The sequence below is a fragment of the Phoca vitulina genome, unplaced genomic scaffold (assembly GCF_004348235.1).
Source record: "Phoca vitulina isolate PV1807 unplaced genomic scaffold, GSC_HSeal_1.0 scaffold2, whole genome shotgun sequence".
Taxonomy (NCBI): Eukaryota; Metazoa; Chordata; class Mammalia; order Carnivora; family Phocidae; genus Phoca; species Phoca vitulina.
The window spans coordinates 69,196,098-69,223,248 of record NW_022589705.1 but is presented as its reverse complement, the minus strand read 5'-3'; the positions used below and the strand labels follow the sequence as shown (position 1 = coordinate 69,223,248).

At 50.6% G+C, this 27,151-nt stretch overlaps 1 protein-coding gene across 3 annotated transcripts in view; it reads right to left on the bottom strand.

Annotated features, from left to right (window-relative positions):
* HIVEP3 (HIVEP zinc finger 3) overlaps positions 1-27,151 on the bottom strand; it is a 446,808-nt gene that overhangs the window by 43,125 nt on the left and 376,532 nt on the right. For 2 of the 3 annotated variants that reach the window (XM_032431558.1, XM_032431566.1), the window contains 2 exons: positions 11,397-17,003; positions 7,283-7,428 (listed from right to left, as the gene is read on the bottom strand). In XM_032431558.1, coding sequence (XP_032287449.1) covers positions 7,283-7,428; positions 11,397-16,469 — 5,219 coding nt within the window. In that variant the 5' untranslated portion in view covers positions 16,470-17,003. The remainder of the gene's footprint in view (positions 1-7,282; positions 7,429-11,396; positions 17,004-27,151) is intronic. The other variant, XM_032431577.1, reaches the window with a different exon arrangement.

Below are 27,151 nucleotides of genomic sequence, written 5' to 3'. Positions count from 1 at the left end.
ATCCAGAGCCGGGTGTCTGGGGCCACTTCTCTCTGGCCACCAGAACACAAGGGATCTGCTCAGCCTGGGAACTGGCAGCCCACGAGCCAGCCCTTTTTTGGCATCACATGTTTCATTTTGACCTTTAACACTTGCAGGAGAGGTCAGCATGCAAACGACCTTGGCTGCCAACCCCAGACGCTGGCGTCATCACTGAGACCATCTGACTTTACCTTTCCCAGATCATGCCTAACCCCAGGTGCCCAGCCTGGTTCAGCGCTGACTCTTGTCCTTGCTCCTTCCTGAGACCCAGAGCCTTGATCCTGCTCACAGATTCTAAGAGCTGCTGAGTCCAGGGACCTGCCCCTCACCTACAGTCTCCTGACCATGCTGGAGGGAGATTCCTTCATTTAATAAACATCCTTTAGTACTGCCTATGTGCCAGGCACTTTTCTCAGCATCAGGGATACCACAATGACCAAATACAATTCCTGCCTTCTCACAGAGCTTACATTCTGGTGGAGGAAATAGAGACAAACTAGTAGACACATGGAAAAAAAAACACAGGGAAGGGGAATAGGAAATGGCAGAGAAGGGCACAAGAGGGTAGTCTGAGAAGGCTTCACTGAAGGGTAACTAAAAGAAGTGAGGGAGCCATGGGATTCCTGGGGAAAGTGTTCCAGGCAGAGGGCATAGCAAGTGCAAAGGCCCTGAGGCAGAAGCATGTCTGACAAAGAACAAAGAGACCACTGGCTGGAGCACAGGGAGCAGGGGTAGAGTGGCAGCCAGTGTGCCAGGGAGAAGCTGAGGCCAGCACACATAGGACCCTCGAGGGCTGTGGAGGGTGCAGGACAGCAGTAACAAGGTCTGTTGACTTTAAACAGGATCCCTGTGGTTGCTGGGTTGAGAATACACTGTGGTGGGAAAGGGGGGATGCAGGAGATTATAGGAGGACACTGTGAGAGATGGCAGTGGCTTGACCCAGGAGGTAAGAAACAAATGGGCAGATTCTGGATCTGGTTTCAAGGGTTGAGTTGACAAGATTTGCTAATGGACACGAGACAGAGCAGTCTGGGGCCTGAACATCTGGAAAAATAAAGTTGGCTGTGCAGAATGTGAACAAGTGAGTTTACGTCTCTCTTTCAAAAGATACTCCTTTTACCTCTGGCCACTTACAAGACTTTCAAAAGGACGTTCAGCAAGTGTGTGGTGATAGACACAGTTTCTTCTACGTTACACAGTACAACGTGTACATTATCGACTCTTGAGCAATATGCAATTTTTGTACCAGTGTGGATGTTCAGAGTGGTTTACCTGATGAGTTTATTGCTTACACCTATCTCCAAAGCTCCAACTTAGCACTATTTATTTGATTCACAATTTCATCAATGTGTTCCTCAAGACATATTACAGAGATAACAAATATTACCAAAGACATAATTCAACATCATCCTTAATCTAGAGTTCACAGGGAGATGGGGCCAGGCAAAGTAGAAATTCGGAAATTCGGGAAGAAAAATAATGATACACTTGTAGGCCTCAAAGTCCAAGAAGAAATGGGATTCTGAAAAATTATTGAGAAAGAAAATAACCTTTAAATTTTTAAAAATGAAAACTATTCTCTTCAAGCGACTATTTCATAAACACACACACACACTTTAAAAAATATGGGGGCACCATAAAATGTGCATTGGGTATACCGCATGAGCTCTTAGGCTTGAATAAAATAAATTCAGCTAGGAGAAATGAAAATACATGAGATAGAACAGCACATCTCTTAAAAATATAACTCTCTCTAATGGAGCAATATTGAATTAAGTCAACTTTTAAAATAAATTCTTTAACAACTGTACCAAGAACCTGATGAGTCACTGTGGTTCTCAGCATCTGTGTGTGTTGTTCTAAGGATGAGTTCACTGAACACACCAGTGGACGTTACACAGATGGCTGGAGACTTGACACGAAGCCCTGGGGAGAAGTCCAGCTGGACATACAAGTCTGGGAGTCATCAGCCTGCAGACAGTATAGATAGTCACCTTGGGATTTTAGAGAAAAGGGGAATACTGGAGACCGAGCCCTAGGAACCCTAATGTTTAGAAATCAGGAGATGATGGGAAATCACCAAAGATGATAAGAAAGTGCCACTGGCAAAGGAAGAGGATCAAGAAAGATGGCGCCCTGGAAACCAATGGACAAAGGGTTTCAAGGAAGGGGGAAGGAGAAGGGATCAACTATGTTAAATGCTGCTGGCTGGTCAGGGGAGAACAGAATTCTATAGGGTGGAGGGTGCTGTTGACCTTGATAAGAGGAGTTCTGAGGTGTGATGAGCCCAAAGGCCCACCTGGAATGGACTGAGAGAGCAAGGGAGGAAAGACATGGAGGTGAGCAAGTATGGTTGACTCCTTCTGGAGTTTTTCTTTAAAGGGCAGCAGAAAAATCTGGTGATACAGGCCCTTCAGTCAAAGGAGTGTTTTTAAGGTGGGAAAATTTATGTTTGGACACGCTGAATTGAATGGGCCAGGAGAGGGGCAGTGGCTGAAGGGATGTGTTGGGGTAAATTGGGGTAGGCGAGAAGAGATGGGACCCAGCGCCCTCTGACAGGAGCCCAGCTGCTCTTCTTTCAGCTCAGCCGCTGAATACTGCAGTTGGCAGAGCCTGGGATGGAGTCCTGCTAAAGGCCTGAAGGGCTCAGGGGCAGCCCTGGGCAACCCCGTGCCCATGAGTCACCTTACCCATCCTCACTGGCCTATCCACAGCAGGGCTTCGGTTCCTTGCCCTGGATTCCAGTTCTGAGTTGAGGCTGGGCCACCTCTCTAAACACTGCTCCCCCCTCAATCCCTTACTCCCTGCCCATGGTCACCTTTCTGAAGACCCCCACCCTAGCGGGGCCTGGCCTCTCCAGCTCTTACTGTCCGATTCATCATTCCCTTCAGATTGAAGCACCAACCTCCCCATCCGTCAAAGTTCGGATGACCACTGTCAGCAGCCCAGTAGTTCTTACTGATTCCAGTCTCTCCTTCCACACCAGCCCTTGGGACTAAGCTCCCAGCTTTCCTTGCAACAAGTGAACTTGAGTTAGGACAATATAGGCATTACCCTCAATGAACAATATAACTTTGTATGAGTGAAAACAACATTCCCTAACAAAGGAGCCCTTCTAAAACAACCAAGGCAAATGCATAGGTGCTGGGTGAGAGAGCCAACACATTCCTGATGGGCACTCCCAGAGGCTGTCTGGAAAATGCAGGCTTTGTTTGGGTGTGGAAGTGGTGGGGAGCAAAGCGGTGGGGGGGGGGGGGGCTGTATGCCAGGAAATCAATGCAATAAATAGGAACCGATGCATAGTGTGTACAAAGCAAGGCCCTAGGACCCAAGTCAAGAGGGGCCCTGGAACACATTTCAGTGCCATGGTTATTCCAGAAGTAACACAAAGAACCAGGGAGTGTGGAGGGACCCAGGAGGTTAGTTAAAAGAGAAGGTTGAGTACTCTGAAGGCTGGATAGGACTTGGCAGTGGACAGAGCTCAGCAGGCCCAGAGGCGGAAGTACAACAGGGGCAGGTCAGACTGCGGGTCCTGGAAGATCAGGTGGAGTTTTAACTGGGTTCTGTAGATAAGGCCGCCATACAAGGCCCTGGGGCCAAAGTGTGACACAGGCAGAACCATGATCAAAGACACTCAACGTCACCAACATGGGAGCCTGGGGAGAGGGAGACCAGAGACCACAGCTGAGTCATGAACCACTTTGTGTGGACACCAGAATTGGGGGACTAATTGGAAGTGGCAGGGGGATCAGGGGAAAAGGCGCCCAAGATGATACTAAGGTTTCAAGTGTGAAGGTCTGGGTACATCATCTGAGATCTGGATGCAGAAGAAGATTCTGTTGGTGGCTTGGTTAGCACACGTTGAAACTGAGGGGCCCAGGAGGCATCAGAAGCAAGAGTATATAGTTCAGGGGTGAGGCTCTATCTGGAGACCCAGATTTAGAGTTGCTGGCGCAGTGACAAGGTTTGAAGAGGAGATAGATGATGCTGACAAGGGAGAACACTCAGGGTCAAAAGAAATCAATTCGACTGACCAGGTACACGAGTCACCATTTCACCCAGACTGCTGACCGAGCTACCTTCCCTCTCCGCCTGTCCCAGTCTCACCCACCTTTCCAGGCCTAGCTCCACCATGTCCAGGGGGCTCCTTCTGGCTGTCCAGCCCCAGAGGTCCCCGCCTGCTGGGAGCATCTCAACACTAGCAGTCCACACCTCAGCACCGGGCCTTTGCTGCCACCTGAACCAGTCTCCAAGCACTTTGAGGGCAGAACCATGGTTTACCCGCTTGTCTTTTGGTATCTTCGGGCATTGAAGGCATTGAATAAATGGCTCCTCCTTGATGGATTGGTTAATTGATCGATAGCTGGGTTGGAGGTCAAGACGAAAGATAGGGAGACTAGTGAGTAGGTTGACTAGTGATAAAAAGACTCATGAGCGTGGGGCTCACGGCATCTACTCTTTGTGTCTGGCTTCTCGACTTTTGGCTATGAATTTGATCTACGTGAATCAACAAGGATACATCTCAACAACACTGTTGAGTAAAAACAACAAGTTGCAGACGGATGTGAGACACACTGGAGTAGTCAGGGCTATCGACCGAATATCCCTGGCCCCCCATGTGCACGGGAGTGCCCTCCTCCGCTCTCATTGAGGCAGGTAAGGCCGTGGGGGGCTTGCCCTGGCCAAGCCACGGGAACAGAAACTTCTGGGGGAAAGCTGTAAGGGCCAGTGCACAACGGACTATTTCTCATCTTCCTCTCTCAGTCTCCATCACCCTAGATCTCTTAGTGACTCCTAGGAACAGAAGCCCACGGCAGACCCTTGTCAAAGAGGTCCCAGAGTGATAGCAACACTTGCTGTGTTAAAAAGAAGAAGAAAAAGAAAGAAAAAAGAAAGAAACATGTCTAAGACAAAACTGTGGTGGCCTCAGATGGGTGTGCATGAAGGATATAGTCAGTTTCTGGGTGGGGGACACCTTCGGCAGTTTGAGGAGGACAAGGGGTCTTGTGGCTGGTTGAACAGATGGTCACATCGTTGGCCCCATCCATGAAATGCTGGAGGTGTCCCCAGTTACATGGCAGCCTAGAACATGTCCCCCCAAATTTCCAAACATTCCTGGGGGCGGATAGCAGCCCCCAGAGAACCATGAATATAGAGCGGTCGCCAGAAGTGGGGGGTGGGAGGCGCAGCAGGGGCCTCGATGGGACAGCTGGGCTGCAGGAGAAGAGAATCTGATGGGTGATGCTACATGACCCCAAACGGCTCCAACTGGACGTGGTGAGCTGAGCGCATGAGAGGGGCCTGACGAACAGAGTCAGATCATCCCAGAGGGAGACACACGAGGTGGCTCCAGCCGAGATAAAATGCTCTGATGCCCATTTGTCAGCATCATGAACCACGACCCTTATGTGGGGGAAGACAGGATCTCCTGCCAACCCACAAGGCATGTCGTCTCCCCTCTTACAGATGAGGAAACTGAGCTGGAGACACGAGGGCTCATCTGAGCGGGAGAGAGGTGAGTGGGAGGGGCGGGGAGGATGGACCTGGAAAGAGAGGGAGATTCTAGAACAGAGCAGGTGGGACTAAGTGACAACCTGGATGGGCAGTGGGGGAGGGGGCCCCAAGACCCAGGCTATAGCAAGAGAAGGGGACTCAGGCGCAGCCTCTCACGTTTCTGCTGAAGGCAGACCCTGTGGCGGAGACTCCAGCAGGGAGCTGGAGCTGTGAAGTAACTGGGATAGGGAGAGGTCCTGCCAGCTCTGCTTCCTGGGCTCAGGCTTCCCAGGGAAACGAGAGCAGCGGGGAGCTGCCTCGGGGACCCCACCTCCCGTCTGGAGGCAGCTCTTCTCAAGGAAGAAGCCAACCTCTTCGTGCACGCCAGCTATCCCTCAGCAGCCCCTCAGGGCCTCACAGACGGTTCTTGAAGCCAGAGGCGAGAAGGCAAGTCATTGTGACCAGACCTCAGATGAAGGAAGTCTTGGGGGGCCTCTTCAGTACCCAATGGTATGAGATATAGAGACACCAGAGGGCGCTCTATTCAAATAGCAGGGACAAAAGTGGTGTGTCCTCCATCGGAAAGAGGCTTAGTATTTTGAAAAACCTTAGGTCCAGTGTTCCCCAATGGAGCTGCTACTGGAACTCTAGACAGGCTGTTTCTCCCCTGGAGGGTGGTATCCCTACCACTGCATTTTTATTATTTTTTTTTGCCATCCTTGAGCCCCTCCATGTCACTGTGACAACCCAACTCCCCAAGTTTTGTTTCCAAACACCCCCTCTCCTGATAGTCCCTGCTCCTCACTGACACCAGAAGATGGCTTCCGGTGGCCCTGGGGAGCTTGGCCGTCTCCGCTGTCCCAAACCAACAGAGGGATCCGGCACCTCCCACTTTGACCTTGTGAGTTAGGCACTCGCAGGCTCTGGGGGCTGGCAGGCCCCATGTTGGCTGGCGCTCGTGCTCATGAGGACTCTCCTCCTTGGGAGGTAGGTGTTCCCGCATGCTATCGTCCCTTGGGACTGGGTGGGACGAGGGCTGCATTGATCACACTGGGGACACAGACACAGGACCCTGAGACAGACACCACACCCCAGGGAGCAAACACGTGGTCACATAGAACACAGCTTGCACAAAACTTCCACAAAGCAAGTCCGCAACAAGGCACCCTTCTGAAGCCCAGAGGGCCCCACAGTGTGAGTTGTGAGATGTTTAGATCATTGGGTTTCCAAAGATAAGCACCAACGGTAAAAAAAAAAACCAGCAATGATATTCCAAATATTTACCAACCACTGAGTCCTGGACCCCGAATGGAGACCGGTGTAGACAGCAGAGTGAGCAGTGCCTTCATTATCAGCCCCGCGAACAGCCTGTGGGCAGAGCCCGAGTCCCCTGTGGGACACCAGGCATGCCAAGGTGGCTGCTTGCGCAGGACAGAGGTGACTTTTGGGGAACACGCACCAAGGTAAATGGCAGTCCGGGCAGGACTTAGGAGGCACGCTATCAGCTCCAGTGCAGCGACTAGAAAGCCGGCTGGAGAAAGACCCAGACTGCTCCAGTCCTCAGCACGCAGCCGGCTCCCATCCCCCGCCAGGGAGCCCGGTGTTCTGAAACAGAGGCGGCCTGCGAGTCCCACGAAGGTGGCCTCTGCTGGAAAGCGCCTGTGGGCACAGCCCGGCCCGGGGAGACGCTCACCGCCTCTCACCACAGACGGTACCACCTCTTCCTCCACAGGAAGAACAAACATTGCAAACCGAACGTGATTCTTACCCTCCTTCGAAGATTTTGATCCTCGCTGGCTCCCCTCTTTTGGAGGCAGGAGCGTCCTCCTCCGGCTTCCCTCGCTTCTCTTCTTCCTTCTGCACTCTAGCTAGATCTTTCTGGCCTTCCGGGGAAACCAGCGAAGGGAGGTGAACCTGGCCCACCGCAGGAATGACAAAATCACTGCCGTTAACTGGGAGTACTGGAACAGGGCCGTGGATGGCGCTGCATGCTTACACCTCACTGTGTGGGGGCTCCCTCACTCTTCCCTCCACCCTGTGAAGACGTGCTAGAAGCTCCAGCCGGCAGAAAGAAGGACATGGATCCGCAGAGAGCTGAACTCCCTTCTTCAAGGCCACCTGGTTAGTTGGTGTCAAAACTGGGACTCCCACCAGGACTTTCTCCAGGGTAGACCAGGCATTCCCACGGGAGCTGTGTTTGCTTTTCCTTTCACACTAGTCTAGAACCTTCTGGGGACAGGTCCTCATCCTGATGTCCTCAGTCACACCCGCACCCAAAACAGGGCCTGCCTCAGAGAAGGTGCGTGAGGGATGGTGACTCCACCCCGGAGATTAGCTGCTCCAACTCTCTTTTACAGATCAGAAAATCAAGGTCACCCTGCAAGTTAAGGGCATGGGTGCAGGTCTCCTGAGGGCCCTGAGCAAGGCTTTGTGCACTCACTGAGGGGCATGCACCTGGGGGGGACGGTGTGCAGGCTCTGGCCGGTAGTCTAAGGGAACCCATTCTCTTCACAGAGCTACGGGCCTCAGTGGTGAGAGCGGGCTCAGGAGGGAAACAGGTCCTCTAGACCCCCTGATGGGAGCACCGGGTGGGCACACCCCTGAATAGGGAGCAGTTGATGCTGGGCTGGGGGATGAGGCCAGCCGTGCCCAGAGTGAGACTCTCCTACTTCATGTCACTGTCAATTAAGGTCATGCTTCCAGCCCGTGGGAGAAGGACCCATGTCTCCTGGTGCCCGGACAATCTAAACCACGGGCTCCGGGGTCAGCCGTGCCGCCTGCCCCTATAAGGGTTGCGTGGCCTGAGCAGACAGGGAGCTGGTTGGAAATCAGGGGATCTGGGTGTTAGTACGATGTAGGCCACACTGCAAGCGGAGCCACCCTCAGGTGGATTACTTCTCTTTCTGGGATTAGTTCACCTCCAAGGGGATTTAGATCATCTTGAAGATCCATGCCAGGGCCAACGTGTATGACTTAGTGACCCCCCAAACAGTCTCTTCAGGATGAGAGATGAGGAGTGGAAACTGAGCAAGGATACGGACTGCTGCTTTGGCAGAAGGCAGCAGATTTTGGGCAGTGCCCATGGATTTCCAGAGCACGCTGTTTTCACTCCTATCTCGGCCTGCCATCTGGGCCACCCGTGGAATGACCAAGGGGCCTTCCACAGGCCGATGGATGACTTCTCTCTCACAACCAGCTGTGATGTCTGCGCGAAGCTGGAGGCTGGTTTGGGTGACAATGTGCCATCCTATCAGGAAATACTGTTAGAACTGAGAGGGGGACAAGGAATCCATGTTGGCTTTTAAAGACAGTAATATGATTGTCTTTAAATCGTAAACATGATTACTGAGTGCTGGTGTGCCAAGCACTATTCCACTTTGTATATTTTAACTCACTTATCTCCACAGCCCTATGAGCTGAGTATTTTCAATATCTCTAGTTTATAGATGAGGAAACCAAGGCACCGACAGAAGAGGTAACTGGCCCAAGGTCACAAAGCTAGTAAGTGAGGTAGTGGGATTCCAACTGGGGAAATGTGGCACTGGAGTCCTTGTTCTCAATCTGTCTGCAATATGTGGTTGTCAAAATGACCCCCAAGAGAAAAAAAAAGCAGGAGAAACTGGGGAATGGAATGTGGCTGCAAAGTGACTTTTGTCACTAAGCTGTGGGTTCTTCAGGGCTTAGATATGGAAAAAAATACCTGTGGCCCAACTGAAACCTGATAGGGTGGCCTAGACCTACATGAAGATAGTTTGGAAGATCTTTAAAATGGTAAGATAGCCCAAAGGGCCTTTACAGAGCAACAACAAAGGATGGAAGCTACAAGATGACAAACATCAGCTCAGTAAAGAACTTTCTTAAAGCACTGTCCAAAGATGGGTTGGGTTGTACCAAGAGGTGGTGAGCTCCCCATCACTGGAACTAGGTGAGCAGAGGCCAGAGAGAGAGGTGTGTAATTGTAGAAAGGCATGAAGCAGTGGGTCATGCAGCTATACGAACGCACCATATGGGTGCACTTCTGGCAGGAAACACGCCCGTGAATCTAGTGTTTTATTCCAAGAAAAAATTTGCAGGTTTCAGCTCATTTTATGAAAGCATTGTTTTAAATAAAAGATGGCCAAACTCAATTAAGCTAAATTAACTCTTCCTTTTTCTTACATGGACTTTTAGTGTATGGTCACATTCAAACAGAGAGGCAGTCCAGATCATTGGAAAGGGCTTTGGAGTGAGGTCTAGTTTTGAATCCGGGCTCTGTCATTTACTGTGCGGCCCTATTCAGGTTACCTAACTTCTCTGTGAATTGGCCTTCTCATCCATAAAATGGTGATACAGTACCCTAACTTTCAAGGTAGTTGTGAGGCTGCAAGTAAAGTTCTATGCAACTTGGCCCACAGCAGGGGCACGAGAAGTTGTAAGTATGAATATAATTACAACAGAATCTTGGGTGTAGCTGTGGCCAGGAAGACACGCTGGAGAGAAATCAGTCATGATGTTTATGGCAAACGTGGAAATCTCATCTAGGGATGTCTGTGGACTGACAAGGATATTCAGAGAATAAATCTCGGAAACAATCCTGTGAAGAATACCCAGCTGAGCTAAGGACAAATTCGGTGCACAGAATTCACTGGGTGATAAAAGAAGAGAAGACGAATACAGGAGGAGTTCCCGAACACAGTTTTGTTCATGTGTCTGTGATATGAATTTAGTTTAGTGGATTTAGGCCAGATTTGATCAAAGTGTCTGGTCTGAAGACACACTGATGAACATTTTAAAATCTGCAGTCACTTTTACGGTTTTCTTTCCTCCAATGAGAGAAAAAAGAAAAATCGATTGTCCAGAGTCAGAGAGGTCTAAGTTCAAATTCTGGGTGTGCCAAATACCTGCCACGTGACCTTGACATCTCTCACCCTCTGACCCTTGGGTCCCTCATCTAGAGATGGGAGATGGTCCTGCTGCCTCACAGGTAGAGAGAAGCACCGACTGGATTCGGCACAGTGCCTGGCACACCGAGGCGACTCAATCTACAAGACCAACTGTTATTCCACAAACACCAAGTCGGCATACCTTCGCACAGCCTGGATGCTTAGGCTGGCCTTATCAGGGTATGGGGGTGTCGTGTATCTGAGGCAAAGGGGGAGTTATCAAATTTCAAACTCCCTGAACTTGCAGGGGTCAGTTCGCTCTCTGGCTCCTGGAGCAGCCTCGGGTCAGAGGCACTGGAGGAGTACACGTGACCTTAGTCAGGGCCTGCAGCTACCGCACAACACAGATGGGTCAGGCTGTGAGTGATCTTGCCCCCTAGTGGTGACGAGGAACCCTGCGGCCAAGCTCTGTTGGCTACATCCTGCTCATGGAGAGAAAGCAGGGGTATTTCAGGAGTTGTTTGTGTCAAATTCTAGAAACTCGGGGAGTGGGGAGATTTTGAGTGGTACCAGAGAATGGAAATAGCAGGTGTGGAGAATAAGAAAAGCAGGAAAAGGCTAACAGGACCAGGGAGGAATATGTGGAGTAGCATAAAGTTTTGAAATTCCTGCAGGCCTTTCCATCAGCCAAGTTTTCCAACTCAGTCTTTTGGAGAATTTCATCCCCCCTGTCTCAGACTGTGTCTTTGATTTTACAATAGCAGCTAATGGGAAAGCAGGATGACTTTAAAGCTCATTTTATTGAAACGTATCTAGTCTGGTGATGTGAGGGACACGCTGACAAAGAAACCCAATAAATACGTTTTCTTATAAGGTGGCCACTCACAGCTGACAGGGGAGGGACATCTGCCCACACATCCGGCCCTAGTGATGCAAATAGAACTTGAGGGGACTGTGGCCTTAAAAGCTCTGCAGGGGCTTTAAAACTCAGAGGGGAGAAGAAAAGCAAGGCTGACTTACCTCTGTCATGCGGGGCTTGCGGGAGCTGGATGGCACAAGCCTTCCTGTCTCAGGATGCGGAGCTGTGGCCATGGTGTATGTTTCTTTGCTCACCTTCTGCTTAGACCTCAGGAGGGACAAAGCAGCTTTAGTGGAAACCCCTGGAAGGTTGGGGTTGTACAAACTTATGCACCAACCAGCGTAAACAGAGGACCGCCTATCTGCATGCTGGATGTGATTTGGCTTAATGTAGTTTAAATAGCACCAACTGACATTAGTGGTCGTGTGGAGGCTGGGGAACTGCAGTACCTTCTTTGAGTCCGTACCTTCTTGTGACTTGGCTGGCCTGGGGGACGTTTCTGACAGAGGCAGCGAGCTGGAAGGTGCCAGTGGAGGGAGGTCAGGCTGTTCCTTGGAGTCTTCTTTCTTCACACTCAGTGGGGGCAGCCCTCTTCGGTGAGGCTTCCCGGACGGCTGGGCGTATTCCTTCAACACCTCTGAGCCTGGGGCCGTCGCGTGGGGCAGTGAGGCGTGAGGAAGGGGAGTCATTTCCTTTGGGTCAGATGGATCTGAGGAGAGGCTAGACACTGTTTCGAGCTCCCTCCTGCCCTGGCCCTGGCTGCCTAAGTGGGATTTCTCTGGCCTCTTGCCGTCCTCTGTGCTGGTCAGCACCACACTGCACGGTTTTACCAGCTCGAGTGTTTCATCTGCCTTGGAAGCCTCCTCTTCCTTCACCCTTTTCTGCTGCTGGGTTTCCATGGTAAGTTCCAGGCTGCCAGCTGGCGAAAGGACGCGTTTGCTCCCCCCGACTGCTGAAGAACTCCCCTCCAGGCCCAAGACACTCTCTGATGACAGGGAAGTGCCTTTTCTTTCTGGGAATGTCACAGGGACCCTCAAGTACGGAGTCGGGAAGCTTCTGCTCTGCCCTTCACTTCCGCCAGCCGAGCCAGGCCCGGCCTCGTACACACCTGTCCCACACACAGTCGTCCCTTTGCACGGGGGCTCCTCGCACTTGGGAAGAGTCACAGTTGCTGAGCTGCCTTGGGACTGGGTGACCAGGAGCTGGGAGAGGGTGGTGTACATGGCACTCCCGTAGGACGGCATGTTGGTCTGAATGCGGACGGGCACAACAAGGGACACCATGGTGTCTGGACAGGCAGGTAGGCTCGGCGGAGGGGCTGATGTGGGTGCTGAGCAGCTGGCTGGGGGGGCCCCGGGGGGCAGCTGGACATCACTGCCGTACTCCGAGGTGGGGGAGAGGCCAGTGCTTCCTGTTGCCAGTGGGGCCAGGCTGGTTTTGATCTGGGGCAGATGGCTTTCCACATCCCCAGGGAGCGGAAGCGAGAACTGAGATTGTAGAGGCAGGAAAAATCCAGAAGAGAGTGCCGACGAGGACGGGTAGGGCACGGGGAGAAACGAAGGGGGCTGCCGGAAGGGGATGCTGGCTGGGTGAGGCAGGAGCTGGGGGAGGGGGAGCTGGCCCGGGTGCAGAACCGTAGGTTGAAGAGGAAGCGGCGGGGCCTGAAATAAGGAGGGAGGAAGAGGGGGCATGGAGTATGGTGCGGAGAGGAGGCTGGACATGGCCTGGGTGGAGAAGAATTCCGAGGACTGTCGTGGCTCATGCTGCAAGAGGTGCTGGAAGGAGAAAAGGGAGACAGGCGGGGGCAGGTACGGCTTCTCATGCAGGGGGAGCTGGGCGATGGGGTGGTGAAACACCTGCAGGGCTTCTGTGTAGGGTGGAGTGGACCCCAGCGGGGGTCTGTCCTGCACCTGGCCCTTGCCTCCTGGGGGCCCACTGTGTGAGGTGGCCGCTGGGGAAATCTGGGGCAAGGAGCTTTTGGTGGAAGGCTTACTGCATGAGGGCTTTGGTTCCTCACTCTCCTGTCTTCCCTTGGGGGAGACCTCCGGCTCGGTGTCTGGAGGCCTGCTCAGAGAGGCCTGTCTTACCAAAAAGCATTTCCTTCTCTCTGGCGGGGCCGCCGGGGCTGCGGGGGCCACGGGGGCCGCCGGGGCCGGCACAGAAGGGCCTGTCAAGGACAAGCTGCCATAGTCGAATGATTTGCTGCGTGTCTCGGTCATGTGGGCCGAATGGGAAATGTTGGGGCTTTGCTCCGAGGCTGACCTCCGCATCTCTCGGGCGTGCGGGTGGTGGCTGGGGACAGTCAGCATGTGGGTGCCCAAGGGTTTGGGGCGTGTGTCAGATGAGAGCCCAGGGGCCTCGGCTTTTCCGTGGTCATCCCTCTCGAAGGAGGCGGAGCGGCTGGACCCGCTCAGGGAGACACTGCTCTCCTGGCTGGGACTGCGAGACAGGGGTGCGGAGGACTCAAAGCTGGACTCCCCCGATGACTGGGCCATCTCTGCCAGGCGCAGCCTCTTCTTCTTGGGCGGCAGCTTCTCGGCTGGGAGCTGGGCAAGCGTCTGGCTGCGCTGGGGCCACTGGAATTCCTCTGTCTTCTCGGGTTCCTTAGGGGGCGGCTCGGGCTCCGTGTCTGGCCGGTCGGGCTCCTCGGTCACCAGGATCTCAGGGACCTGAATGTTGGGCTGGCGGACCAGCCTGGGCTGCAGGGAGTGGGCCGAGCGTCCGTGAGGGGTGGGTGGAGGGGAGGAGAACGGGGCTGGGGGCTTGTCTTCCCCTTCCAAGCCACTGGGCTGCTCCAGAGAGTCGGACTTCTCGAAGGAGCTGGTGTGCTGGATGACAGAAATTTCTTTGGATATGGTTCTCCTCTCCTTCCCTGACTCTAGGCCAGACCCTGGCTTGGGAGTCCTTGGCTGGAAGCCCGTGGGTCCCTCCAGGGAGGGCACTGACTTACTCGGCTCTGCTGGTGACTTGGTGGACTCCAGGGGAATGTTCCGAGCAGCATCAGATGGTCCAGGGCTACCAAACTGACTTTTCGTCGACTCAAAGGCAGGTGGCTCCTCCTCATCCCCAAGGCTCTTCTCTTTCCTCCTCTTCCTCAGCGGAGTGAGCTCCAAGGTGGTCCCCAGTTTGTAATGCATCATCTGGGACCAGGGCTCGTGCTCAGCCTGACTCTTTTCCGCTTCCGGGGATGCGTGAGCACCTGCAGAGATGGGCTTCGAGATCTGAAGCTCCGAGCAGTAGTACTTTCTGTGGGCTTCGTAGTTGTCCCTTTTCTTGTACCGAGCACCACATATGTTACATTCATAGATCACCCCTTTCGTTTTCAAACCCTTCTTGGTCTTTTTGGTGAGTTCGCTTTCCTTGGCTTCCGGCTCGTCTGCGGGCTTGGAGGCTGGGTCTTTGCTACTGGGCCCCGCCTCCTCCGAACTGTACTCCCCTCCCAAAGGTAGTTCGATGGCCGGCTGGCGCTTGAGCATCCGGGGGTGGGAGGTAAACACGTGACTGCTGCGGCTCAGGGCTTCCGAGTCGGTGATGTGGTCGTCGAAGGAGTAGCTCCCTCGGAAGGTGTGATGGGGGGTACTGAGGGCGCCGGTGGCAGAAGGCATTGAGTGGCTTCTCAGCAGAGGCACAGGGGGGGTGGTGCTGGGCGGGTGCTGGAGGCTCAGCAGTGATTGCTCGGGCTTGGTGGTCTTCTCGCCGTGGGCCGACAGGGGCTCCCGGTAGAGGCTAGATTTGGGTGACTCCATGCTGCTGCGCCTGGACAGCGAGCTCCTCCTCGGCTTCACGCTGTCGATCTCGCTGGTGTCCACCACGGCCTCGTTGATGGTGATGAGCTTGGTGATGTGCTCGATGACCTGCGTCCGGGGCACAGACAAAGGCACCAGGCTGGGCTTGTCTTCGGTGGACAGGGGCAGGAGGGGCTGGGTGGAGGTGGCCGTCAGCATGGTGGTCCGCTGCCCGATCCGCCCGCACTTGCCCAAGATGATCTCGGCATAGGACCTGGCGTTGGTGTTGGGGGGGCTGACCTGCTGCTCAGCGCTCTCAGAGCGGGAGAAATACCCCGATTCTGTACTCCCTTTGCTGCCCGGGCTCAGAAACGCCTGCTCGTCCATCACCTTCTTCCTCTCACTCAAGCGGAGGGCCAGCTTCTGCTTTATCGTGTGGGTGTCTTCGGGTTTCTGGCTCAGGGGGTGTTCCGACGAGGGCTCCGTGAACGGAGCGGGGTCCTCGAGCGATGGGGCCGAGCTGGACTGGGACAAGGAACAGCGCTCGTGGCTGGAGCCCTGGCTCCCGGAGCTGTACAAACCGCTGGACAGGAGGGGGTGCTTGGGCCTGGGGGAGAGCTCCGCGGGGTGGGCGGACGCGCTGCCTGTTTCCTCTTCCGAATCCGTGCTTTCCCCCTCGGTGGGCTCCTCGAACTCCTCCCCCGGGATCCTCTCCATCTCCAGCCCCGGGGGGTACATCTCGCTGCCCACTCCTGAGGCCAGGCCGGCTTTGATGCGGTGGGCATGGGACTTCCTGTGCTTGTACAGGTTACTCTTGGTCTTGAACGAGAAGCCGCAGGGGCCGCAGGGGTAGGGTCTCTCGCCGGTGTGCGAGCGGATATGTTTCTGGAGCACGCTGGGCTTGGCGCAGGGCCGGCTGCAGTACTGACATATGTACTTGCCTGGCTTCTGTGGTTTCCTCTCCTTCTTGTGTGCCTCTTCTGGGGGCTTCAAGGACACCTGCGAGGGACGGGGCACAAAGACTTTGGGGAGGCCCGGCAGGTCCTCAGGGGGGATGATGGAAGCGTGCGAAGAGAGGAGCTGGCTCGGCGGATGGAGCCCAGGGGTCACGAAGGAGCTTGAGGGTCCAGGTCTCATGGGGTCGACCAGCTGCCACGTGGACCCCTCCAGGAGATGCTCCGGTTTGCCAGGCGACATGAATGCTGGTGTCAGAGGGTGCTGCGGAAGCTGCGAGATGGGGATGGAGGTGTCAATGGAGGACCTCTTGGGGGGCTTCTGCTGCTGGCCTGTTTTCTCCTGAGAGCCCTCCCTAAGAACCGACGGGGGGCCCGGGAAGGGCTGCGGGGCTAGGAGCTCTTGGAGGGGGCCCTCTTGGGGGGCAGCCGTGCTGCTGCCTGCGTATGGGGCGCTGGACGAAACACTGGCCTGCACGGCCTCTCCTTTGGTCAGCCGCTTCCGGGGACTTCCCTCAGCCTTCTTGGTGCCCTTGACACTTTGTTCAGGATCCATGACCCCCACAGAGACTTCAGATGCTATTCAGGGAGGGTTGGGGCAGGCTGCATTTATGAATAATCCAAGTGTCCCAAGGAGGTGTCTGGCTTTGGCCACATTGGTCAAGAGCTGCGGAAGCCAAACCCAAGATGGGCTTTGGGAGTTTTTTTTGCAAGTGTCACTGGCTGCGAGTGGACTCAGAGCAGGTCATCAGGGCCCAAACTATTCACATGGGTGAGGCATGGCCCTCTACTTTGAAGACAGAAAACGCGTCGGCACTTTCTGCCTGAATGTCTGTCGTAGAAACGTCATGAAGGATGTCAATGTCGCCATCATACTGTTTCAGTTGGCAGTGGCGAGTGGCCACCCACAAGTCCCCTGTGTGCTATGCGAACGGTCAGAGGCTAGAGACATCTGCAGGCACGGCCCACTCATCCCTGGTCCCGGCGCTGGGGAAGCCACGCTGGCTGCCTCGGGCAGCTCCGTCCGGCCCCTTCTCCCCTGGGGTCCCGTGTTGGAGATCGGCGGCCACAGAGGGGAAGTCACGCTCTTCTAGTGATGAAAGCACACACACAGAATACACACATACACACAAGAGAAGAGAGAGTTACTGCAACGTGTCCATGACCCGTGCAGCTCGGGCTCTGTGAGACACGGTGATATCCCTAGAAGATTAACGGGAGACACTTGACCAGAGGTCACAGCCCCCGCCTCCATGCACCTGAGCATGGCTCGAACCTCCCTCACCCGCATTCACAGTGGTGTTGGGTGACCCGAATGCCACCTGTGGTTCTGAGGACTGTGGCTATGTGGGGTGGTAGGAGCAGGAAGTGGGGGGGGGGGCAGGCCTCTGGGAACTACAGGGCAATTGGGGATGGGAGGTCTCGCTTCCACTCTGAGGCAGGTTGAGCTCCCAAAGCCTCCACTGCCCAATCTATACAATGGGATAACATTAAGTCCTGCCTCAATTGTGCCTTGGGGCTGCAATGGAGATCAACATGATAATGGATATGGATGCCGCTGGACAAATGTGGGCTGGTCCTACGGCTGGTGTAGGAGGAGGTGCTGGGGCGTTATTGAGGGATGGGCTTTCCAAGGGATAGATTATTCTCAGGTTAGTATTATTCCTTCTCTGGCCCTGGGCTCTGAAGGTATCCATGAGGGGCACCATTCATGGTTTTATCGCCCTTGCTAACCCAAGCCCATGTTTCACGGAAAAGCTAAAACCCACCGCCCCAGCCTGGTGCAAATTCACAGTCTAACAATAGCCATGGCTACTCTGCCAAACAACAGCTGGGAGGATCATTCTGGCAGGTTCCTCCAGCTTTTCCTGGCAACCAAAAAGGAGAGGGACATGGGGTCCATCACCAGGCCCTTACAGCCAGAGAGGAAGACATATCTAAGTTCTTTGCAGGAAGCAAAGTCTTGCTTGCAAAGAACTTTTTCATGTGGTACTTCAGACAGGGGCAGTGAATGGTGCACGAAGTCACCTACATCTTCAAATGACAGCTCTCCAGCAAAGGCAGTGACTGACTTCTGTCAACAGAAGGTTACAACTCAGCAAAAGCTATTCTTTGAGCAAGTCAAAGGCTTCCTCTAACTCAGGCAGAGAAGGCAGCCTCACAAAGCAGGCTGAGTGTGCGGAAGGCCGAGGAATCTCATTTCTCATATTACTGTCAGTAGGGTGACCACATAAGATAGCATCATCCAAACTGGGGCACGTTTGAGAGTGAAAGAGGCATGACTAATAATTATGGGGGAGCAACAGGACGAAATCAGGGTTGTCCCAGGCAAGCTGGAATGAACGGTCTCCTTATAATCCATATTTACCTTGTGACCCCAAGCAGGCCCAAGTGCTGTCTCTGGGTGTCTGGTACAAATTTTTCATCTCTGCTCTGGGGACTAAAATTACACCAGGGCCTCCTAATGGAGTCTTAGAGATTGGGTGTCTAGTCTAATCCCCTCACTCGACAGATGAGGAGGCTGAGGCTAGAGGGATGATGTGATTTTCCCTAAAACTTGCACAGGGATGGCAGCAGGGTCAGACCACCTTGTGCCTCCTGACCCCTGGCCAGGGCTCGTCCCCTGCCTCAGTGAATAAATGTCCTCTATGACTTCTGTGGCTCAGTGAGCACCAGTGCACGGCTCCATGTGTCATGAAAGCACTGGCTTGCCCCAGGGGGCACTGCGGTGGCTATATCCCTGGAGAGCATCTGCAGGTGTCTAGAAGCTTAACAGCCAAGGAGGCCTTTCAACTTATATTCTAAACTTGCTGCGGCTGCTGGACAGGAGAAATGGGGGGGGGGGCACAGCTAAGGCTGAGGAGATCATGATGGTGGCATTACCCCAGGCCCAGCTTATCTAAGCTAAGGTAGGACAAGCCAGAGGTCATGTGCTTTGCGGAGAGAGAACTATTCTCTGGAACTCCTGGTGGAGGCCCCCAGGTGCTGTGTATGGATAGTAAAGGATTTACAATACTTACTATTTCTATTGACCCTTTCGTGCAAGGATCTCAAAGCACCCCCAAAATAGGAGCTAGTGGTAAGCTTTGCTTCTTCCAGTGGATGGATGGGACCCTGCGGCATGACTGAATCTGAGTGGGGGTCAGTTGGCCAAGGAGGACCCTACATGGTCGAGTCCTATGGTTTTCCCTTCACCCAGCCACAGGCTCTCCAGGGGCAGGTAGGGAAGCACCCAAGGGCTGTGGTTTAGAGCAGTTCACATGCCAGGTAGGAGGGGTGGGGTGGATGAGGAAGACAGTCAGGTAACTGTTGTGTCATCAGGTGACTCGCTGGGCCAGCACCACATGCCGAGGGTCCACTTCCGGCCTCCACCTGTGAGTGGGGCCCAGTGCTCTGACAGGGAGGGCCCTCCTGCCTCAACCCCCTGAGGAAGGAACAACCAGGACACATCCACACTGTGGGGTCAGTGAGGCCTGTGAGCCGGAAGGCCTGCTCCTTCATTCTGCAGGGAAGGCACCTGAGCCCACTAGTCATGGTGGGCCATGACTAGCCCAGGGCCACACTCATCCTCAGGCTCTGAGGTTCTTAATACAAGAGGCAGTCGGAACTGGGGGTGCAGACATGGGGCAAACCTATGAGAACTCAGAAGCCCTCTTAGCCTTGGAGAAGATTGCAATTCAGACCGGCACTGATGCTTTCTTACTTCTTAGCTCCTTTAGAAGGATGATTTCTAATCACTGTGACCAAGTGACACCAAGAAAATGGTTTTTTTTTCCTACCTTCTCTGCTTCTGAGGGTATGTGTAAAATGTTAATGTAAACTTGAAGTAACAGAGGAAAAAGCTGCTTCTCCAGAATTGGTAAGGGTGCCTGTAAAAGTCACCAGTGACATGAGGTCAAAGGTAGAGGGTTTCCCTGACAGAGTCTGGGAGCCAGGCCAATGGGGGCCTGAGCCTCAGGCCAGAGGGAGGATGGATATCATCTGCTGATGGTGGCAGAAGGGCCCTGGGGTCCATGTTGTCTGACACCCAGGCCACAGCCCTCAGAGAACTCTGGCTTAGAAACCAGCTTAGAACCGCAAGGAGAAACAGCTTCACGAGCCATATATCAGACCACTCAGCTTCTACTTCTGGAAGCTTCATAGGTCTAACTGTCAGGACAGCCCAACAGGGAAGAGGGTAGGGTGCTGGGGCTGGAAACCCAAAAAGCCTTAGGGTATCCTCTGTGTACTCGTGTGAGTGTAACCACAGGATCAATTCCTAGAAGGGCAACTACTTGGCTAAAGGGAATGTACCTTGAAGCTTTTGATGGATCCTGACAAATAGCTCTCCCAAAAGCACAAATTCACGCACCCACCTGTTGTGTGTGAGAACTGTTTCTCCAAACTCCTTCCTACCTAGAATATAACCAATCTTTTTAATATTTACTACTAGAAGAGGCAAAATGGCTGTATTAGTTTCCTCCTGTTACTGCCACAGTCACAGACAGAGGCTTAACAGCACAACTTATCATCGGACAGTTCTAGAGGTCAGAAGCCCAAAAGGCGTCTCACGAGGGCTAAAATCAAGGTAGGGTTCTTTCTGGAGACTCTAGGGCAGAATCTATTTTCTTATCTTTTCCCACGTCTAGAGACTGCCTGGTACCTTGGCACATGGCCCCTTCGGTCTTCAAAACCAGCCTGCGATGGCCAGCCACACCCTTCTCACATTGAATCACAAACCCTGACTGTCCTGCCTCCCTTTCTCGCTTGGAAGGACTCTTGTAATGACATTGGGCCCACCTGAATAATCCAGAATCGCCTCCTACCTCCAGATTCTTAATCATATATGCAAAATTCATTTTGCCACAAGAGGCAACATATTCACAGGTTCCAGGGATTAAGACGTGTGACATCTTTGGGGATCATTATTCTGCCTACCACAGTGATATCTTATTTTTCTTAAACCAGTGTTTCTTGATCTCTAGTGAGGCTTAGAACTCTGCACAAACTTATTAGCCCATTATTTAATTCAGGGAGTTATTTTTCATATCCTTTTTGTTTCTAATAAATTATATTTTTCTTATTGTTTTACATAGACTCTTTTGATATTGGGCATATTAAAAAATATTTTATTTATTTATTTATTTGACAGAGAGAAAGTGAAAGCACAAGCCAGGAGACACAGGGAGAAGCAGGTTCCTCGCTGAGCGGGGAGCCTGACATGGGACTCGATCCCAGGACTCTGGGATCATGATCTGAGCCGAAGGCAGCCGCTTAACCAACTGAGCCACTCAGGTGCCCCAATATTGGGCATATTAATCCTTTTTATATGAACTGCAAATATTTCTATTTATCAGTAGTCTTTACTTTTTCTGAACAAAAAAGTCTTGTTTTTATGTGGTCAAATGCATCAATCTTTCCCTTTTGGACTTTTAGATTTCATGTCCAAGATTATTTTCTAGAATGTCACCCAATTTCTTCTAGTTCCTTTATGGATTAATTTTTTTCCTCCCTCCCTCTGCTCCTCCACCCCTTTGTTCCTCCATTCTTCCCTCCCTCCATCCTTCCCTCTCCTGCTTCTTTCCTTTCCATTGGATCTTGGCTCCATTTAACATTTATTTTTTGTGTAAGGAATGAAGTAAGGATAAAGCTTAATTTTTTCCCATATAGATATCCAGTTTTCCTAATATCATTATTGAAGAGTCCACCCCCAGTCTCCTGAAATGCCCTGGGACATTTTCTGAAAGCACAGGTTCTAGCCCCATTCCAGATCCTCCAAAAAGAATCTCTGGGGAAAAGGCCCCAGAATCCCTATTTTTACAAATTTCTCCATATAAATCTAACATATACGTTTCTTTTCTATAGCCTGGTATTTGGGAAAACTGATGAAACTCCTCTCCTTGCCTCTAGGTTCCCAACATTCCCCACCCCACCCCACCATTCACTGTGGAAAGAGAAAGCTCTTCAATTGTCAGCCTCCCCCAGCCTCTCCCTCTGTCAAGAACACTCAATAGCTCCCCACTGCAGGGAGATTCAACCAATGGCATTTCAGCTCCCACAACAGGCCCCATCTAGCCTTCCCAGCCTCCTCTCTCCATCCTGCACTTTCACTGTGCATCGCCCCCTAACTGGTATGTTGGCATGTTCTTGACCTCTCTGTGTTTACATACTGCTGTTGCCAAGGGAACAAGCAGAGAAAGGAATCTGAACACTAATCCCACAGAGGAGTTAGGGAATGCATGCAAAAGCTGTGTTTGAGCTGGGCCTTGGAAGATGGGGAAAATATTGATGGTTGGATTTGGAAGGAAGGGATTCTTAGTCTAGGCGGGAGGTACAACATATGCAGAGCACCGGAGGCTGGAATGTGGCCACTGGGAATGTTGAGTTTGTGGCCTCTACCCAAGCCAAGGCTTTGGGGCTCCTGAGCCCAGAGTGTCTGGGCAAGGATCCCACTCTGTGCTAGGGTGAGTTCAGGGCACAGGCAGGAGCTTCCACACATTCCCTCCTAGGCCCTAGAATAACAAAGCAAAACAAAACCAAAAACACCCCAAACTGTGAAGGCTCAGTTGTGCCACACATCTAACTGAGCTGGGGTTAGTATTGGCCCTTAGAAAGCAGGTGGAAGGCACAGTCTGTCCCATGGGGTCTGCCAGAGAGGCAGACTGCTGGCTGGATAAAGCTTTCAGGGCAACCAGACCCACACAGGTTCTGGCCTGGAATCACTCATGGAAAATAGGCACTACCAGGGTCTGATGGATTACCTATGTTGGGATGAAGTTTTCCACTAATCCAATATGTCAAATAGGGGTGCTTCCTTAAGAAGCCTAAGATGTCGGGTCTGTGGCTTAACGAGTTCATCAGCATCTTCCCAGCAAACCCCTGTCTCCCTGGACTGGAAAGAAACTGGGCTTTATTTATCTTCCTATTTCTAGTTCCTGGCACTGGACCCAGCACTGAGTAAAATATTGAAAATGTTTTCAAAATACTTAAAGGAGCATCCACCATGTCCCCAAACTATACTAAAGATTAACATATTGATCCTCACACAGTTCCCCCTTTTGCAGATAAGAGGACCAAGAGTCAGCAAAGTGACACCAATTGCTTCAGATGATACAAGAGAGGGCAGAGGTAGGATTTGAACCCTGAGAGCAGGCTGCCACTTAGCAAAAACCCCCAAGAGTGCTGACCTTGATCACAAGGGCCCAGATGGATTTCCTCTTCCTTCTCAGTACCCCAGAACCTCCAGGAAGTCTTCCTGGTTAATTATAGCCACCTCTGCTCACATCAAATTCTCCCCCCCACGTGTAAATCACTCCTCATGACCCCGTTAAACTCAGGGCTGAGTTTCTTGATAAATGTTTCCCTAACCGCAGTGAGTAGTAGATTATTCACTGTCTGGGAGGTTCCCAAATCATTTCCCTTGGATGACTGTGGTCTCTGCATTTCTAGTTTTCTTTCTCCTCCTTCCTAACCCCAAGACCCAGACAGGGCTTGGAATTTCTGCACACTGGTCAAAAAGCAAAGCCTCTTCAAAACAAAGAGGAACCTAGGCAATCCTGGGCGAGTTACATGAGGCTGGTGTTTGTCCTCCTGTCAGAGAGCCCAGGGACCAAGGTGGAATTGACATCTCAGGGCAGACAAGGTCTCTAGCAACATCCCTGAGGAAAGCAGGAACATGCTTCACAGTCAAGACCAAGAAATAATGCAGACAGAACTCCACTCTGTCAGACCCGTGGAAGCCCAGACTTAGTCCTGAGTACATGTAGTTGTGACAACTCAGGGAAAGAAAGTCCTAACCCATGTCCTGTGTCTAGATGGACAACTGAACTCTTAACATGTGTCGGGGCTGTTCCTAGTGTTCTATACAACGGCTCTATTAGGCTGGTGCTATTATTATCCTCATGTTACAGATGAGGAAGCGGGGCCACAGAATCACGAAGCTGGTAATGGCACAGCCAGAACCTGAACCTGGGCCATCAAGTGACCTCTGCAGTAGAGACCTTTAAGGCAGCAAAATCCTGGGGCGCCTGGGGGGGCTCAGTCAGTTAAGTGTCTGCCTTCAGCTCAGGTCATGATCCCAGGGTCCTGGGATCTAGCCCTGCATTGGGCTCCCTGCTCAGTGGGGAGCCTGTTTCTCCCTCTCCCTCTCATCCTTCTCCCCACTTGTGCTCTCTTTCTGTCTCAAATAAATAAATAAAATCTTAAAAAAAAAAAAAAAAAAAAAAGGCAGTAGAATCCTGGCAGACAGAACTCAGATTGGAGTCACAGTCCTAACACTTGGGTAACTAAACCCTATTTCTAGCAGGTGGCCTGGCCTTGTTAAGAGTTTGTTTCCCCCTTCCACCTAAAAAAGTGTAATGTTTAAGTCTTGTTCCCATTGAGATTGAAAATGAACTGCTGTCAGGGACTGTAGTCTGGTCTCAGCAAGGGCCCAGTGAACCCCAGATGCTTGTGGTTAATTAATCTACTAAGTTCTCTATTGTTATAAATCTAGTTATCCACCTACCTATCTCATCATTTATGTATATCCACCTTGTTTGGTAAAGATTAAAAGAGGCTTCTGAATACCCATGAGAACTGGTGAGCTTCTGAATTTAACTCGACCTGCTTATCTAAATGGTCCAGGAAGTAGTTGTAGGTCAAAGGGCTTAGGGAAGAACAAAACCTGAAGTGAGAGTTGGGCCAGATTGGGCAGACTTGTCAGCCATTTGCATTCTTCCAGTCTTTCATCAACACTGCCTAAGAAAGACCCATGCTCCACATTTGCTGCCATGGCCTGTTCTCTCATTAGTTTCTAGCAGGTCTCTAGCTGTCCCTTTGATGGCCTTTTGTTTCTACACAAATGACTGTGGTATAAAAGGCACACCTATCTATAAACCTCCTGGGTAGTTAAGGTTCTTTGGTCTACTATGAAGGGCAATATATAGAATACACTATAACACACACACACATACACATTACAGAATAAACCACATAAAGAAAAATGACCAGGGAGACTGGGTGACATATATAGTGTATTCCAAAGTTGGACAATGACAAAAGTAGGGGTTACCTGTGGTCTTCACCATTCTTGTCCACATGGCAGGATGAATATGAGTGTACAAGTAATGATATAGCACTTATAATGACTACTTGACACCTCATTTGTTCATTTGTTCACCTAGTGTGCAAACATTACATGGGCCTTCTCAATGCCAGGTCAGTAATATGAAAACAGACATAAATTATAGACCTTACTATAAAGCTACAGTAATCAAGACAGTGTGGTACCAACACAAGAGAGACCAAAAAAAAAAAAAAAAATCAATGGAAACAACAGAGTAATGAAACAGACTGCCTCATATACAATTACCTGATTTGTAACTAAGGTGCTATTGTATTCGGTGAGGGAAATGATAGTCTTTTCAATAAATGGTGCTGAAGCAATTGAATATCCATGTGGGAAAAAAAAGAACCTTGGGCCCTACCCCTACCACATACATAAATTCATGTGAAAAGGATGATTAGCCTGGATACAAAAGATTAAATAATAAAGCTTATAGAAGAAAACATAAGAACATATTTTCATGAACTTGGGGCTAGCAAAGATTTCTTATAGTTTACAAAATGCATAAGCACATCATCATAAAGGGTAGGACTGATAAATTGGGCTTCATTAAAATGAAAAACTTCTGAAGAAAACTTTCTAAAGATTGGCAAAATCTTCAAGCCAAACACACAACTTCAATTCACCAGAAGATACCAACAATAGAATACAAATACAAACCACAGACTGAGAGAAGATATTTGTGAAACACATTCAACAAAGGACTCACCCATAATATAGAAAAGTCCTAAAAATGAATGTAAAAAGGCAGACAAGCCAATTAAAAATGGCCAAAATTAACTCAAAATGGATCAAAGACCTAAACATAAGAGCTAAAACTCTAAAACTCTTAGAAGGAAACATGGAGGGAAAGCTTCATGATATTGGATTTAGCAATGATTTCTTGGATATGCCACTAAAAGCATAGACAATCAAAGTAAAAATAGATAAATTGGACTTAATCAAAATTTAAAACTTTTGTGCACCACAGAACATAATCAACAGAGTAAAAGACAACCTACAGAATGGGAGAAAATATTTGCAAATCGTGTATGTGAGAAGAGGTTAATATCCAGAATATTTAAAGAACTCCTACAACTCAAAAACAAAAACCAAACAACCAGATTAAAAAATGAGCAAAGGACTTGAATGGACATTTCTCCAAAGAAAACATACCAATGGCCAACAAGCACATGAAAAGATGCTCAATATCACTAATCATTAAGGAAAATAAAAAACCATGAGACATCACCTCACACACACTGGGATGGCTATTATTTAAAAAAAAAAAAACAAACAGAAAATAACAAGTGTTGGTGAAGATGTGGAAAAACTGCAACCACTGTGCACTGCTGATGGGAATGCAAAATGGTATAGCTTCTATAAAACAGTATGGTGCTTCCTTTAAAAAAATTAAAAATTGAATTACCATATGATCTAAAAATTCTACTTCTGGGTATAAACTCCAAAAAATTGAAATCAGAGTCTCAAAGAGATGTCTGTCCATTCATGTTCATAGCAGCATTATTCACAATAGCCAAAAGTTGAGAGAACCCAAGTGTTCATCTACGGATGAATGGATAAACAAAATGTGGTATATACATGCAATGGAATATTATCCTGTCTGCCTTAAAATGGAAGTAAATTCTGACACATTCTACAACATGGATGAACCTGAAGATATTATACTAAGTGAAATAAGCCAGTCACAAAAAAAAACCCAAATACTATATGATTCCACTTATATGAGATACCTACAATAGTCAAGTTCATAAAGACAGAAAGAATGGTGGTTGACGGGGCTGAGGGGCAGGAAGGGTTGAAAGATTTTTGCTTAATGAGTATAGAGTTTCAGTTTTGAAGATGGTAAGAATTCTGGAGATTCATTCACATTGCACAACAATGTAAAAATACTTAACACTACTGAACTTCAAAACAGTTAAGATGGTAAATTTTATGTTATATGTATTTTACCACAATTTTAAAAAATGGCAAAAGATTTGAACAGGTATTTTACAAAAAACAGGTTGTCTAAATGGTCAATAAGCATATGAAAAGGTGTCAGCATCATTACCCATTAGGGAAACATAAATTAAATCCATCACCACTCACCAGAATGACTACCATAAAACAAAAAAATGATGCCAAATGTTGGCAAGGATGTGGAGCAACTG